The 17,747-nt window shown below is 39.7% G+C and overlaps 1 protein-coding gene across 2 annotated transcripts in view; it reads left to right on the forward strand.

Moving 5' to 3' along the window:
* The window catches only part of Ap4e1 (adaptor related protein complex 4 subunit epsilon 1), a 63,019-nt gene that overhangs the window by 30,869 nt on the left and 14,403 nt on the right, over positions 1 to 17,747 (forward strand). For both annotated transcript variants that reach the window (XM_036185664.1, XM_036185665.1), the window contains 8 exons: positions 2,576 to 2,649; positions 6,643 to 6,765; positions 6,869 to 6,978; positions 10,211 to 10,350; positions 11,275 to 11,387; positions 11,471 to 11,589; positions 13,251 to 13,553; positions 15,410 to 15,524. In XM_036185664.1, the coding sequence (XP_036041557.1) occupies positions 2,576 to 2,649; positions 6,643 to 6,765; positions 6,869 to 6,978; positions 10,211 to 10,350; positions 11,275 to 11,387; positions 11,471 to 11,589; positions 13,251 to 13,553; positions 15,410 to 15,524 (1,097 nt within the window). The remainder of the gene's footprint in view (positions 1 to 2,575; positions 2,650 to 6,642; positions 6,766 to 6,868; positions 6,979 to 10,210; positions 10,351 to 11,274; positions 11,388 to 11,470; positions 11,590 to 13,250; positions 13,554 to 15,409; positions 15,525 to 17,747) is intronic.

Raw genomic sequence — 17,747 nt, forward strand, 5'->3', positions numbered from 1 at the left:
GGTCCACCTTTGTTTTAGTTCTTCGCCTTCCAAAGGGACCATCCTTCAGTCTGTTGCTTTTCAAAGTGCCTCATCAGCTTCACATCAGGATCCACCTCTCTGAGTCCTCACCAGTTCTAACTGAGCAGTTACACCTAGTATACCATGGAACTCTAGTTCAAGGTTATTGGAATTCTGCCTGAAAATTAGTAATTTCATGGTACTATATTATACCTTACTGGTCTAAAAAAGGACTCAATGTCATTGTGTGTTGTCAGGAAGTAACTTCAGGGATATTTAGTGAATTTATCTAGTAATTTTATTGTCATTACCTTCTTTGTGAATGGAATTGGAGAGTATATACAAAAATGAATAAGAGCCAGGTGCTGGTGGTGTACACCTTTAATCCCAGCACTTGGGAGGCAAAGGCAGGTGGATCTTTGTGAGTCTGAGGACAGCCTGGTCTACAGAGTGAGTTCCAGGACAGCCAGGGCTACATAGAGAAACCCTGTCTTGAAAAACAAAAAACAAACAAACAAAAAGGTTGAATAAGATACCCTTTGCCTTCAGATAGTTCAGTCAGATGGTAACTAGATTCAACTAAACAGATATGTAGAGTCTAACTCTTACAGTGTAGAAAATTAGAATGTTTTCTCCTTTGTTGAACCAACTATAATGACATTCAGTATTAATAAATCTTATGGTTCATGGGACAGAAGTTTGATGAACAGAATCTTCCAGTTCATTGCTCATAGGTTAAGAACACTTGTTGCTCTTCCAGAAGACCGAAATTCAATTCCCATAACCCTTGTGGCAGCTCACAGCCGTCTGTAACTCCAACACCCTCTTCTGGCCTCCATAGACATCAGGCATGCACATGGTACACAGACATATAAGAAAGCAAAGCACCCATGCACATAAAATATTTATTATCTTATTTATTTGTATATTTATTTATTATATATTTAAAAATACTTATAGTTCATATGACACTATTATGTAGCTCAATGTAGCAAAGTATAAATGTTACTTCCTAACATGATTATTAAGTATTTAATTTAAAAAATTTCTTAGGAAAGTGTTTTATATTTATTTTTTGAATAGTTTCTTGTGTTTTCTAGCATTGTGCATCTTAGATTATTAATATTTAGCTCAACCATGCCCATAATTTTTCCCATATTTTGTGAGGTTTTTGCCTCATGAATACCTACCTTGTCTTGTAAAATTGAGAAACTATACTATAATCTTGGTGTAGTATTATTGAATTTTGTAGAAGGATTGGTTGTATCTGCTATAGAGGAAGAAATACACAATAAAATGACAAATATTAGAATGTCATCCTGGATTCTCATTGAATATTTATACTTCTATCTAGACAAAATGGAAGCACATCTACTTCAAATTGATTTTATTTATTTATTTATTTATTCATCCATCCATCCATTCATTCATTCATTCATTCATTTATTTATTTATTTATTTTGAGCTGAGGATCGAACCCAGGGCCTTGTGCTTGCTAGGCAAGCACTCTACCACTGAGCTAAATCCCCAGCCCTCAAATTGATTTTTTTAACTGTATTTCTAAAAGAAGAGAAAAGCACTGAAAGAGGTGGAAATGTTCATGCCCAGTTTACATGGCTCCAGATCATTTCCATTTTTTTTTTGTTTGTTTGTTTGTTTTTGCTTTTGTTTTTCAAGACAGGGTTTCTCTGTGTAACTTTGCTCCTTTCCTGGAACTCACTCTGTAACCAGGCTGGCCTTGAACTCACAGAGATCCGCCTGCCTCTGCCTCCCAAGTGCTGGGATTAAAGGCGTGCGCCACCAACAGCCCGGCTTGTTTTTTAATTTTTAAAACATATAAAAATTACCAGCTGAGAAGCATTAGTTTTTGTGTTCGTCTCTTGGGGGCAGAGTGCTGAGGCTGCAGAAACATTGCATTTTTAAAAAATTGTTGTTTTTAAATTTTTTAAGTATCTACTTCAATCCAATTGACTGTCACTATAGTCAGTGACCATAAAAACATGAGTGGTTTGTTTATTTTTAATATAAGTAGAAATTAAAATTTTCTTTCTAAGGAACCTAGTTACTCTTTAGGAAAAAACTAGAATTTGAATATTTTTTTATAACAACAAACAAGTTGATACTATCTGAAATAATCTGGATGTGTAAAATATTTTTGGTTGTGAGCCTAGCCTTTAATGTCTAAGCCATCTCTCCAGCCCAAGGATATGTGAAATATTAATATTGTAATTTAAAGCAGAATATTTTGTTATAAATAAAATTATAAGAGCACATGCGTAATAAAATAAGAGTCTGGTCTGTAAACTAGGACCATGTTGAAACAGTATTGGTTTCTGTTTATTTCCTCATTGGCTAAATTAGTCTAAATTAGTCACTTTGGTAAAGGAGGAAGTTTATCTCATGAAAAGACCAAATGAGTTCTTTTGATGTGAAATTTGTATAACTTTACTGTAAAATGAATTTTTTTCACTTGTCTTCTGTAGATCCTCAGTTTTAAAGAGAGAGAAGTTTGAAAAACTATTTTGTTGGGTTAGAATGCTATAATTCTCCCGCAAATAAAATATCTCTTAAACAGGACAAGTGAATTAATGTATGATGTTCTTGATGAATCCTTACGAAGAGCCGAGTTAAATCACAATGTCACTTATGGTAGGTAAAATATGAACATGTTTTCCTAATGACTGGTAGTGCTTTTCAGCTAAGTCTGTTACAATAACATAAATTCCAAAGAAATTTTATGCATTAATTTTAAGATGGTTCTTTGGGTTAATGTGGGCCCTGAAAATAGTAGTAATTTGAAATTGTGGCTTTGTGTGTGTGAGTATAGATATGCAAGTATGTGTGTGTGTAGGTACTCATGCATGTGTGTGCACTTTCATATAGAGGCCAGAGGGCAGTCTTGGATGTTACTGTGAGTGCAGATGTGCAAGCATGTGCACTATGTCTAGCTTTTTCTGTTGGTTCTGGGAAACTAACAGAGGTCCTCATATTTGTTCCTCAGGCTTGCTTGACAAGCGCCTTATCAACTGAGCTATCTTTTCAGCTGTGAAATTGTGACATCTACTAAATATGTACTTAAATTCCTTGTTAGAATTGTCCTTGTTGAAAACACCTACCAAAACATCTAATTTTGAAGATAATTCATTAAGTCTGTGATATATTATGTAAAAAGTTTCTATTTGAAGTTTTTAAAGCATTTAGCCATTAAATTTCTTTGACTGTTCTGGATAAGACAAAAGTAAAATCTAGCCGGGCGGTGGTGGCACACACCTTTAATCCCAGCTCGGGAAGCAGAGGCAGGTGGATCTCTGTGAGTTCGAGACCAGCCTGAGCTACAGAGTGAGTTCCAGGAAAAAAGTGCAAAGCTACATAGAGAAACTCTGTCTCAAAAAAAACCAAAAGAAAAAAAGAAAATCTAGTCTAAAGAACTCTAAATTTTGTTTGAGCACAATCTAACCAAAAATATCAAAAATAAAACTAGTGTCATCAATGTTAGAACAGTACAGTTTTTAATTTAATAATTTATACTTTGTATTTGGATTAGAGCGTGGATTGTTATTGAAAAGTACACAGAGTATAATGCTTTATTATTAAGGTGTCTAGGTGTATTTATGATCTATATGTGTAGATTTACATGTAGGATCAGGCCACAACTTTCTCTCCATCTACTTTTCTGTGTGTTCCAGTAATTGAACTCAGGTTGCCAGGATTTTGTGGCAAGTGCCTGTACCTACGACCTGTCTGATGTATTGTTCAGCTTGGAACCCTGCAGAAGCACTTCTTATTTTAACCACTGCCGAGGGGGGTGGATCGGCCTTCTTTTATAAGCATATATCCAGATTTCTGTAGTGTTGGAGAGCTCTAGGTGGGAAAATAATTTTAAAAATCTGTCAAGTAGGAAAGAGGATGTAGCTCAGTTGATAGAGTGCCTGAAATGCATGACAGCCTGGGCGTAGGGACATGCGTACCAACACATGGAGGGGAAGACAGGAGGACTTCAAGGTTCAAGGTCATCCTTCACTACATAGTGAGTTCAAGGTCAGCCTGGGATGTATGAGACCCTGTACCATCCCCCTCAAAAAAAGAAAAGAAAAAAATTCGTCCAAGTAGTTTTCAATGTAATTACACCTAAATACAGCTTTTGAAGTACTTACTTCTTATACTTGTATCCCAGTAATCTCATGAGCGGCTATAAAAACGTTTAGAGTGTAGATGGACAGTGACAAGTTTTTTGTTTGTAAAATAAATTTTGATACCAGGAGAGTTCTGAATGGTTAAAAAAAAAAATCAGTTATAATAGAAAAACATGATATCGTTTTAAATCTTAGGACTGTTGATATAGTTCAGGGTTCAGCAAGGTTTGTTTGTTTGTTTGTTTCAAATAATGCCCATGATATTAAGTATTTTAGATTTGTCAAGTCACATAGGTTCTCTCTCTCTCTCTCTCTCTCTCTCTCTCTCTCTCTCTCTCACTCTCTCTCACTCTCTCTCTCTCTCACAGAGCCTGTGTTGACCTCAGTCCCTACACAGCTGTAGGTGACCTTGAACTGTTGACATTCCTGCCTCTGCTTTCTCATGCTGGAATTATAAACGTGTTACCATGCCTGGTTCCACCTAGGCTTCTATTGCATATTCTCCCTTTTTTATTAAAAAAAAAATCTTAATTTCTTCTTACTGTCTGTGTGTACATGCTCACAAAAATGCTTACATGCCACAGCTTGCCTGTGGCAGTCAGGACAACTTAGAGTTCCTTCTCTTCTCCCACCATGTGGTCCTGGGAATCAAACTCGGGTCACCAAGCTTGTCCCCTGAGGGCTTTACCCACTGAGCCATTTCACTCCCGTGTTGTTTGGATCTTTTGTAAAATATAAACATGATTTTTAGCTCATAGGCTTTCAAAAGCAGGCTCAGGATGGACTGTGTGTTTGCCCATTTTGTGCATCATCTGAATGTACAGTCAGTAGCTTTAGGTTCACTTACTCCACAGGTTTTATGTTAAAAACCAGCTCCCTTCCTGATTAGTAATTCAGATTCTGATTTATTTACCTCAGTTATAGAAGATGTTATATGAAATCTTTTCCTGCAGAACATTTGTACATTAATTGATGTGTGACATCTGGTGTGGAGTCCTGCTGGTTGTATGTTGAACATCTTACAAGCATGCATAATGGAAATGTGTGGTTGCTTCAGCCTGGAATGTGGGGATGGAGTGATTCTGTTGGCCCTTGATGTACTTTACTTTGTAATTGTTTTATATCTGCTGATTCTGTACGGTGTCTCGCTGCTTTCTTTTTGTTTTCTTCATGTGTTTTTGTTTTGAGATAGTCTTGCTGTGTCTTCCTGGTTGGCCTGGAACTCGCTATGTAGTTGATGCTGGCCTGAACACTCAGCACTCTGCCTCTGGGTGCTGGGATTATAGGCATGCATCACCACATTTTCATTTATGTCTCCTTTCAGATGCTATGATTGCATAGGCCTTGTAAGACTTAATGATGACTTAATAATTCTCTCTCTCTTTAGGGGTGTGTGTGTGTGTGTGTGTGTGTGTGTGTGTGTGTAGTGTAGTGTATTACTGTGTGTACACCTGTGTGTGTTCTGTGTACTGTGTGCAAATGTGAGATCAGAGGTTGACTTCTCGTGTCTTTCTCTGTCACTGTTCACTTTTTTTTTTTTAATTTAAAACTTATTCTATTTCTAATTATGTGTGCTTGTGTATGTGTGTGGGTTTGTGCATGTGAATTCAGGTCCCCTCAGAGGCCAAAAGAGAGCATCAGATTGCCCTGGACCTGGGATTTATCCAATGTGGGTGCTGGGAACTGAACTCTGGTCCTCTGCAAGGGCAGCAAACATTCTTAACCTCTGAGCCTTCTTCCCAGCCCCCACCTTTACCTTTGTTTTTGAGGCCAGGTCTATGTGGGTGCTGGAGATGTGAACCCAGCAAGCACTTTCACCACTGAGCCTCAGTGATCCTTCTTTACCCGACAAAATGCGTCAGCTCATGTTCTTCAAATGAGTTGGAAGAATTTGTATTCTCTTTAATTATTGTAGTTATTCTTTTGATTTTATCAGAAAATTAAAATTGAGCATTTTAAAGATATATAATAACCTGTTCTATATGTTAGAGATTACTTTTTAAAAAGCAGCCTGAAGATTCTTAAATAGTGACCCTTGCCTTTGAAATAAATGGCTATGCATACTAAGATGGTTATTGTGTACTGGTAGAAACTACTTGAAAATTTATTATTTTAAAGTGTTCAAGGAGTGTTGGGAAGATTTGTTTATACAGAAATAACAAATGTATTTTTTAATGTATATGTTAGATTGTGGGCTTCTGAAGGGCAGAGGTTTTTATCTGTTTTCTTCACTGTTGTATCCGTAGTGTTAACAGCATTTCTGGCATAGATAGGAGTTCAGTATATACTTGTATGAATTACTTCTTTTACTGGTGACAAAATTTTCTGTACTGTGTTAACCCAAATAACTGTTTAGCATGAAAATAAAGATTGTTTCTTTAGAAATTTTTTATAAATAAGATTTTAGACTAAAATGTTTCCTCTAGTTAGTTTTATTTCAAGTTCTACACAAACTTGTTCTTCTGTTGTACTTAAATATATCTGTCATTTTTGTATTTCCTTTCCTTAGCTATTCTGTTTGAGTGTGTGCACACAATCTATTCTATTTACCCTAAATCAGAATTACTTGAGAAGGCCGTCAAGTGCATTGGAAAGTTTGTTCTGTCACCCAAAATAAACCTCAAGTACTTAGGTAAGGTAATTGGTTCTTATGATGGAAATTGGAGAAAGAGCTTTTGAGATTGGCTGGGTATGTATTTCAGGTCGTTGAACTATAATGTGATCTTTATTTCTAGGACTGAAGGCTCTTACCTATGTTATCCAGCAGGATCCTTCTCTGGCTCTTCAACACCAGATAACCATAATTGAATGCCTAGACCACCCTGATCCCATTATTAAAAGAGAGGTAAATTAGGGCTGAAGAGAGAATGACTCAGCAGTTAAAAGTGCTTGCTGCTCTTGAGAGGACCTGAGTTCAGTTCCCAGCACCCTCCAATGGCAGAGGGATCCGATGCCCTCTCTTGACCTCCAGGCCCCTGCACACATGTGGCATGTATTCACACAGACACAGATACAGAGCCACATAAATAAATATTAAATCTCCTTTTTAAAAAAAAAGGGGGTAAAATATTTTGAATAGTGTATGTAAAGTGCTAAGTTTTTAAAACTTTTTTGATATTCTTAAGAGAGATTCACATGATGTCCAGTGTGTGTGTGTATATGTATATGAATATATTTTAACTCATGTATATTTAATTCTTCCCTTTTTTTTTTTTTTTTTTTTTTGAGCTGAGGATCGAACCCAGGGCCTTGTGCTTGCTAGGCAAGTGCTCTACCATTGAGCAAATCCCCAACCCAGTTCTTCCTATTTTTAAAATCTTGTTTTTATTCTTTAACAGTCTGCTGTGCACAATCCATGTTAGTCATTTTACTTCCTGTTACCCTCTCTTACTCCCTGGCTGCAGCTGAAACCCTTCTCTTCCCATCATGTCTGTGAGTGTGAGTTTAGTCAGTCTCTTGCATAAGCATGGGTGGCTCATCACTGTAGGGAGCTGGTACCTTCTCTAGCACTATTCGCTGTCAAGTAGTCCCTCACGGAAAGCTGTCAGTTTTCTTAAACACACCACTAACCTGGGTCTTGCTATGTAGCACAGGTGAGACTCAAACTCGTGATGCCCCTGTCTCAGTCACCCAAATGCTAGGATTATAGGTGTGTCACACCTATAATAGCCAGCCCACAGCAATGTTCTTAACTTAGGAACTGGAAAGCTGAGGTCCTATTATGTATATGAAGTTACTGATTTACTGTTTTTTTAATGTAAGTACGATGACAATGGGATCTGAATTCCAGTTCTGGATTCTTGTATTAGTATAAATTAAACATACTCCAGTTATATTATAATACATAATATCTGATGGCTATTAAATGAACTCATTATTAAATAGGAAAATTGATAGAATTCTGTAGAAGTATAAGATAATAATTTGAACTTCATGGGAGAGAGAAGTTGTGCTTCTGTGTCTAGTATTGTTCTGACTTCTTCCTTTTATTAAATTGACTCAGTGTCTCTTTGGGTATCTACATAAAGAGCTCTGCTCATTCTCATATAGAGAAATCACTGTATCTTCATTTAAAGTGGTATATGGGGCCTATTTAAAAAAAAGTGAGAAGTTGATTTCAGATTTAAAACATAATGAGGATTTTTTTCCCAAGACAGGGTTTCTTTGTATAACATCCCTGGCTATCCTGGAACTTGCTTTGTAGACCAGGCTGGCTTCGAATTGAAGAGGCCTGTCTCTGCCTCCTGTGTACTGGGATTAAAGGCATGTACACCATGCCCAGATATTATAATGAGGATTTGTTTTGTTTTTTGTTTTTTTTTATGAGACAGGATTTCACTGTGTAGCCCTGGCTGTCCTGGAATTTACTCTGTACACCAGGTTGGCCTCGAACTCACAGAGATCCACCTGCCTCTGCCTCCTGAGTGTTGGGATTAAAGATGTGTCCTACCACTGCCCAGCTTATAGTGAGGATTTTTTAAAGAGAATGTAAAGCTGGAGAGATGGCTCAGTGATTCAGAGAATTTGCTGCTCTTCCAGAGGACCTAGATTTGGTTTCCAGCACCTACATGGGGTCACAAGATCTGTAACTCTAGTTTCAGGGCATCCGGTGCCCTTTTCTAGCTCTGCAGGTACCAGGCACACATATAACACACAGACATACATGCAGGCAACACACACACATAATACACAGACATACATGCAGGCAACACACACATACACACAAATAAATAAACCCCATTTCTTAAAAAAATATATATTAAATACCTTAACTTCAAAGCAATGAGTTAAAAATGAAGCTTGACTAAACACTGTATTATGCCTGACAATTATAGTTTTTAAAAGATTATGGGGGGCTAGAGAGATGGCCAGCAATTAAGAGCACTGGCTGTTCTTCCAGAGGACCTGGGTTCATTTCCTTGCACCTACTTGGCAGCTCACTAGTGTCTATATCTCCAGGATCTAACACCCTCACAGAGCACACAAAAATAAAAAATAAATAAAAGATTATGCATTTTGAATTTTAAAAGTATTTTAAATAAGTTATTTGCATATGTGCATTTACATATAGACATGTATTTCATGTCTATATGTCAGTTTAAAAATAAAAGACTCAGGCTGGAGAGATGGCTCAGAGGTTAAGAGCACTGACTGCTCTTCCAGAGGTCCTGAGTTCAATTCCCAGCACCCACATGTTGACTCACAACCATCTGTAATGAGATCTGGCGCCCTCTTCTATATACATAATAAATAAATAAATCTAAAAAAAAAGAATCTTTAAAAAAAAAGAGGAGGGGTTGGGGATTTAGCTCAGTGATAGAGTGCTTGCCTAGCAAGCACAAGGGCCTGGGTTCAATCCTTAGCTCCACAAAAAAAAATAATAATAATAATTAAAAAATAATAATAATAAAGACTCTAAGGGCAGTAAAAAATAATTATACAGCCCATCTATTTTATCAGATAGACAGTATGTATTTTTGTGTTGTTAATAGAGTTAGTTGAACACAGTTCAACAGTTTCCTTATCACTGTATCACTATTAGTATTTTGCATTGCTTATCTTTTTTTTAACTTTAGGTTTCTTTTTAATACAACAAACTTGGGCCACAGCCCCAATATGTGGCCCACATATCAGCCTTTCCACAGGGGAACAGTCTCCTTACTGTGCCTGTTTGGTCACAGTGTAGATCCTGAGGGCCCTTCTTAGGAACATAGATGTCTCCCAGCCTCAGGGCACTGTCGTCGGCTCCCCTCCGCCCCCAGTTTCCTCATTTCCCTTCATATCACTTCATCTTATTAGTTCCTTCTTCCTCCCCACCTCAGTTCAAGTTCACACTTTTTCCTTTTTTTAATTTGTGGTGTTGGAGAATAGGATCTAGTACTTCTCATATTCTAGGCAATTAAGTACTCTACCACTGAGCGACAACCCCAGCAACTGGCGTTTCTTTATCTCCTATAGCTGACTCTCCTGAAAATCTCTACAGAAACAGAACAGTTAGCTTATTCTAAACACATTTGTTATATTTATTGGTGTTATCATGTATAGTTTTATAATACTGTTTTTATTTCTCTTAATAGACTCTGGAACTTCTTTACAGAATTACAAATGCACAGAATGTAATAGTTATTGTACAGAAAATGCTTGAATATTTGCATCAGAGCAAAGAAGAGTATATCATCATCAACTTAGTTGGCAAAATAGCTGAGTTGGCTGAGAAATATCCTTTGCTTCTACTGTGACTCATACATACCTTTATGCACTGACTTGAAATGGTGGTACAAATGTGGCCAGTTGTGAATTGAGTTCAGGGACCCAGCAATTGAATTCTTGATTCTTACGTTTGTATAGACTTCTTGGGGGTTGGTTTTTTAGATATCTGTTGGAACTTGGGACTTAGATGTATCTGGCATAGGCCATAGCTTTGACCTAGCAGTGGTTAGCTTTAGAACTGACGACAGAGATATTACAAAGAGGTGCAGTGCTCTGCTCAGGTGGACACTCCACCTCTCTGGAATATGTATGTGATAAGTTTTAGGCCTGCTGAAGACCTCTCCACTGTTGCAACAAACCGAATCAGACCAAATTAGAAAGCCCAGGTCTAAAGGGTAAAGCGCTCCCGGGCGATTGGCCCAGCAGAGCGGAGAAAGGGACGAGACCAGAAGAACCACGAGTCTGTTTCCCAGATGCCGCTTATATATCCCCTGTGGGGGTTGTTCTGAGTCTCTCTGGGGGAGGAGCTGTGTTTGGGGGGCTTTGAAGGGCCTGTTTAGGGAAGGAGATGGGAGAGGGAGCCGAGGTGGATCTTCCACCAGACTCCTTCCATACATTCCAGACTCTTTGGGTATAGAGATGCCGGGGTGCCGAGGGTTGAGGTGGAGCTCCCACCCAAACAGTATGAAGCTTCCATTATTTGCTTGTCATAGGTAGCTGTCTCATTTCTTCAAATTATTCATGTTTATACCTGCTATGTGTAAGCCTAGTGCTTGATTTTATATAGAACCGGGTTTTAGAGCATTTCGGGTAGAAGTTAGGAATAAGCTGCCACACTGGCATGGATTGGAGTTCCTTGTGAAGAGTTGTTGTGTAAGGGATGGTTTCAGTGAGTATCATGAGGAAGTGACTTGTTCTTAACACTGGGCACATATGCTCCCGACAATGTGTGGTTTATTCAGACAATGAATGCTGTGTTCTCAGTGGGAGGAGATGTAATGCACCCTGATATCCTCAGTAACTTCCTGAGACTGCTAGCAGAAGGTTGGTCAAGAATTTTAAATTACGTTTTATTATAGTCATTGGGAGTTGAGGGAAACTAAACTGGTGTTTCAATTTCTTTGTAGGTTTTGATGATGAGACAGAAGATAAACAATTAAGAGTCTATGCAGTTCAGTCTTATCTTACTTTATTAGATATGGAAAATACTTTCTATCCACAGAGATTTCTTCAAGTTATGAGTTGGGTGAGCAAAACCTATTACATGCACATTATTATAACAACATATTTCTCCAGGAATCATTCAGCTCTTCTCAGTTGTCCGTTTTCTTTCCTAATGTTTACTTTTATATCTAAACTACTTATTCTTTGTACCATCTCACTAGTCTGGTCTTTGGTAAAGGGTGTTTTTTTTTTTGTTGTTTGTTTTGGTTTTTGTTTTTTAAGACAGTCTTATGTATCTCAGACTGTACTCAAACTTGCTGTGTAGTCATGGAAAACCTTGAACTTCCCATTCTTTGGCCTCTACTTCCTAGGACTATGGGCATGTACTACTATGCTTGGTTTTATGCTTGCTGGGTATCAAACCCCAGCCTTCATATATGCTAGGCAAATAGTAACTGAGCTACATTCCTAGACCCTCTGCGTATGTTTTACATATAACTGATAGCAGGCATTTGGGTGTAGTTAATGGGAATAATAACAGGAAATAATCTTCTCACAAACAGAAGTCCATTAAAAATTGATTTTTGAGATGGAACTCAGGTTACCTGCTCTTCTGGAACTTTCCATCTTTTACTTAGTAAAGCCTCTTAAAATTAACTGTTTTATTGTTGTTTGTTTTTGAGAGGAGCAGGATCTCCCTTTGCAGCATAGGCTGGCCTTGAATTCATGATGCCCGTGCTTCATCAGTTGGTACTTGTAGACCTGCAGTGCTGTATCCAGTATTTTGTGTATTTTAAATTGATGCCTCACCATGTTGCTTAGAGTCTCTCCTTTTGGACTATTTTAAAGACAGAATATTGCTGTAGCCCTGGCTGGCCTGAGACTCACTATATAGCGCTAGCTCGTCTGGAACTCCTGGCAATCCTACTGTCTCAGCCACCCAGATGCTATGTAGGCACTGGCTGTGATTCCCCTCTGCTCATTCTGTTCTGATGATCTTAGTAGCTGTGTCTAAGATGATAATTTTGTCATTTATAAAATGATTGATTGTTAGACCAGTCATGGATGTCACTTGAGTAAGTTAGATGTGGGGGAAAACGTTTATGTATCATGATCAGTATTCTTTTTTGTTGTTGTTGTTTTGTTTGGTTTTTTTTTTGAGACAGCATTTCTCTGTGTAGCCCTGGCTGTCCTCAAACTCATAGAGATCCACCTCTTCCTCCTGAGTGCTGGGACTGAAGGTCTACATGACCACTGCCCAGCACAAGATCCTTGACACAGCCCTGTGGACTGTCTTTGTCAGTGTCGGCTGAGACTTGTCCAGATGTAGACTCCGAATCTTCTCCACAGTCACTAAATTACACTGTCTAATGATAAAAGCCAGAAATCTGTGCTTTATGAAAGACCTTAAGAAATACTAGAAATCTGTATTTTGTAAAATCATACTCTTACTAACATGTAAGACCTACCTATCTAAATTCTTACTGGAAAATAAACCAGTTTCTAACTGGAAGTTCAGAAGAACGCTAACCTATAAAGGTATTTTACTTTATGTATTGTTACTAATGCATTCCAGTTCTTTTGTATCGAGGATGCAGTTCTTGATATAATCTACAGTGTTTCTTTAATAACGCTCATCATAAAAATATATTGAATACAGACAGAAGTTCATTCTAGCAGTAGGTCTGGATATGGTACTCTCTGACTTGGTATTTACATTTATACCATTTTGTTTTACTCCAGGTATTAGGGGAGTATTCCCACCTCTTAGATGAAGAAAGTCCAGAGGGAGTTATAAGCAGGCTCTACAAATTACTTATGAGTGACTCCGTTTCCTCAGAAACCAAAGCCTGGTTGATTGCCGCAGTGACCAAACTGACACCCCGAGCACATTCTTCTCATAGAGTTGAGAAATTAATCCAGGAATTCACGATTTCTTTGAATACTTGTCTGAGACAGCATGCATTTGAATTGAAACATCTGCACGAAAATGTAGAGCTTATGAAGAGCTTGCTTCAAGGTGCTCAGACCAGTGAAGACACAGTGGTAAGAATCCTGTGCTCCATTCTGTCAAAACTGTGTTTCCTAAACAGAGTCATTGCATGGTGAATAAGGAATGTATCAAAGTATAGTTTCTGTAGCATGTGTGATGGAGTTTGGAGTTTGTCACATGTTGGTAGGAGAGAATTGGAGAGGTCCCATTTGGTCCTGGTTCTAAATGGGTGCAGGGGAGTGCCTCGTTTGCAGCTTCTTGTGGTCTTGAGATTCGGGAAAAGCTGTATGGAGAGGAGAAGGGGTGCTGGAGGGTAACAGGCTCTTTAGCCTTGTGTGGCTTAACTTAGAAGTTGGGGTTCTGGGAGGTGACACTCACACATTTCCATCAAGTCAGGGCCCCGTCTTGAATTTGAACAGTGAAATTCACATCCCATAGAAGAGTAAGACTCATGAGTTTTACTGTGTGATCAGAGGAAAAGGGCAGAGAGCACTCCTGTGTAGCAAGAGCAGGTCCTAGGAAAGGAGCCGCTCGCTGCTGGGGTCATTGCCTAGGGGTAGTAAGGCCCCACGCCTTGAGACATGGGATTCAGTTTCTGGTCACACACATAGCCTCCATCCGGTTATAAAAGGAAAAGAAGAAAAAGAAAGAAAGAAAGCAAATCAGGATCCCTCCATTCGTCAGTATAGCTTCTCTGACATTTTGAGGAGACACAATCTCAGAGCATGCACTCTGGTCCTCTGGATCTTACACTCTTTCTGCCCCTCTTCCTCAGTGTTCCCTGAGCCTTAGTGCAGGAGTGCTGGGATCAAGGTGTGTGCCACCACTGCCAGCTGCGAACACATTCTTTTTCTTTTTTTGGATTTTTGAGACAGGGTTTCTCTGTGTAGCCCAGGAACTCGCTCTGTCCTCGAACTCAGCCTACCTCTGCCTCCCAAGTGCTGGGATTCAAGGCATGCACCACCACACCAGGCAGGAACGTTTTCTTAATTGAGGTTCCTTACTCTCAGGTGACATTAGCTTGTTGACATAAAACTATCCTACACAAGGTCAGATACAGCTTGGGTCCTCTGGATCCTGTGTCCAAAACACATGGTGTCTTCAGCAATAGCAACTTACTGTCTACCTCTGGGAAGCACCAAGGACAACAGCGATAACCTGTATGTTTTAGGAGTCTCTTGGACAACCCCGACCAACAACTCAAAAGAGGGCTGCTCTGCTCGGTGTTCAACTTTTTCTGTGGCTCTTAGGGGAACCTTGTCAGCCTAGATGGGAAATTTCATTTATACACACACACACACACACACACACACACACATGCATGTGTATACACAGACTTCTTTTAGTTCTGTGTCTGATACGAACAGAGCAGGTTGGAGCAGAACTCAGGATGTACAGTTTGGACTACTGTTCCTAGAAGTTGAATGTGGCTTAAATGAGATGAGGTCAGGTGGTCACAGGGTACTGGGTTGGTCCTGGTCCAAACCTGGAACTTGAGGGTAGATGTGAGGACTGGGACGGGTGTGGAGAAGGGAGGATCAGGTGGACTCACCTGGCTAACCACTGGAAAAGGGTGTACAAGATATGGCTGGGTGGAGAGTTTGGATATGATATGGAGAGGGACCTGTAGGTTGTGAGCAGGTAGGGCAGGTCTTGGCAAAAGTCTAGAGGTTGGTAGCGGCACAAGACAGATGGCCAAACTTGGTAGGCATTGGGTGTGGGACTTATCCTAGATCTGAGGGGCTTATAGAGGGTACATTTAGGCCAACTAGACCCCAAAGAAGGATCTCTCCTAAAAAGTTTAAAAGATACATGCACCAAAGTTATATAAATGTACTGTCTAGTCCTCCAAGTACATGCTTCTTTTTTTGTTCTTTTCAATCCTAATTTTTGCCTAACTTTGATGCAGGTGGATGCTTCTTTATCTTTTCTGGATGGTTTTGTGGCCGAGGGGCTCAGTAAGGGAGCAGCACCTTACAAGCCCCATCACCAGCGCCAAGAGGAGCGGCTTTCGCAGGAAAAAGGTGTGTTTTCGTCCTTTTATCATCTAGTGGATTAAGGGGCATGTTGTCTGTTTGGTTTGCATTTAGGTTTTGTTGTTAGTGAGACAGGCTGTGCTCTTGGTGTGGTACAGGCTGGGGGAGAGAGACCTCGAGATCCTTTAGCCTCGGGCTTCCAGATGCTGGATTACAGGTGTGTTCCAACACACCTGGCTCAGGGCTTAGCTTTTAGAAATGTGCAGTTGACACTATAGCCATGAAAGGAGGTTATTACAGATATTTATACCTTCTGTGGCTTTTCATTAAGTCTGCTTTTTATCCTGACTCAGGGGAAAGGTTAGCCTCAAAGTATTCCCAAAGCCATAGACTCCATTCGCATGGGTGTGGAGAGACGACTACTACTCTAGAGTTTTGGAAGAACCTGTGACATGCTAGTCTCTGTGCTGCAGCTTTGGCTGGCCTGGAACTCATAGCGATCCACCTGTCTCTGCCTCCAGAGTGCTGGGATTAAAGGCATGCGCCACCACACCTGGTGAAGGCTGACACTGAATAGTGTGAGCTTATCTAGAAAGGTTCCAGAAACAACCCTGGTCACTGGGCGAGGGACTCATTTTCACTGTGAGTGGTCTAGTGTATTAGATTGTTTCTCTAGCAAAGCATCTGATTAATGATGTCACAAGGAGCTCACAAAGGCAAGAACTTTATATTTCAGAAGCATAGCCTGTGAGGGGGTCTTTTACTGTGACCTTAATGAAGAGAAGACCACTGGGGCATGTGCATGATACCTGGGAATTATTCCTGTGACATAGGCAGAGCACTGGGGCATGTGCATATTACCTGGGAATTACTCTTATGAAATAGCAGGAGCTCCCGTCTTACACGTCTGTGTCTCACTCTTACCTGTTGTAGTTTACTGATAGTCACAGCTCTGCACACTCTGTGTGACACTTGTTGCATCCCCTTGTGTCTGAAGAGGTAGATTGGCCAGTTACAGTTATGTTTCTCTAATTGTTGTTTTTAATGAGGTCTTATGCAGAGCATATGGTTACTGTTCTCTCCCAGGGTTGATGTTAGCTTTATAATTATGAGAACTCCAAATTCCCTCCCTTGATGCTCTGACATCTCTGCAGTTCCACTGTATGATTCAAGATGGCTGCTTGCACGTCAGCAACCAACCAGCAGGGGAAAGGAAATGGGAGAAGAGAATTTCTTTGCAGAGACTTCCCTAGATGTTGCACTCAAAATGTGTGTGTAATTTAATTGACCAGAAGTCATATGGCAGCAGAATCTAGAAACATCTCTTCTGGCTGCCTGTGTCCCTACCTAAGACTGGAGAATTCTGCTAATTAAAAAAAAGGGGAATGGATATTTGGCATCTGCTCTGCTACAATAGTAATAGGAATTTCCTGGTTATGATTTAATTTATTTAAATTATATACATAGTAAAAAGAATTAGCACACGACTGAGTAAACATTGTTTTTTTGATTCCCATTGAGGGCACCGTCCACTCATTTAGATAAAGATGTGTCCAGCGATCATTCATTACGTAGACCATGGCCCTCACCTCACCTTCACTCATTGAGTTCTTTTTTTCTTAGGATAGCAGCAACTTCTCAATATGCCTGCTTCATTTTATTATTTGCCTTTTCCTTTCTCTCTCTTTCTTTCCTTCCTTCCTTCCTTCTTTCTCTCTTTCAAGACAGGGTTTCTCTTTTGGAGCCTGTCCTGGAACTCACTTTGTAGACCAGGCTGGCCTCAAAATCACAGAGATCCCCCTGCCTCTGCCTCCTGAGTGCTGGATTAAAGGCATGCGCCACCACCGCCTGGCCCTTCCTTCCTTCCTTCCTTCCTTCCTTCCTTCCTTCCTTCCTTCCCCCCCCCCCCCCCCCCGCCCCTTTCTCTTTCTTTTTTCCAAGACAGGGTTTGTCTGTGTAGCCCTGGATGTCCTGGAACTCATTCTGTAGACCAGGCTGGTCTCAAACTCACAGAGATCCTCCTGCCTCTGCCTCCCCAAGTGCTGGGGTTTAAGGTATGTGCCACCAGTGCTCAGCTTATTTGCCTTTTCTACTTGAATTCTTTTTTAACTTTCTAGGAGAGATAAAAGGTTAAAAATGAAAGATAGTTTCTCTCTGATTACCTAGTATATGCAGACTTAAATCAGTGGCAGCTGCTTTTCTCTTACTGTACATGTATGATTAGATTGTTGTTGGAGTCCAGCCTTTTAATTATTTCAATAGTGAATGGAA

This window comes from Onychomys torridus, chromosome 4 (assembly GCF_903995425.1).
Source record: "Onychomys torridus chromosome 4, mOncTor1.1, whole genome shotgun sequence".
Classification (NCBI taxonomy): Eukaryota; Metazoa; Chordata; class Mammalia; order Rodentia; family Cricetidae; genus Onychomys; species Onychomys torridus.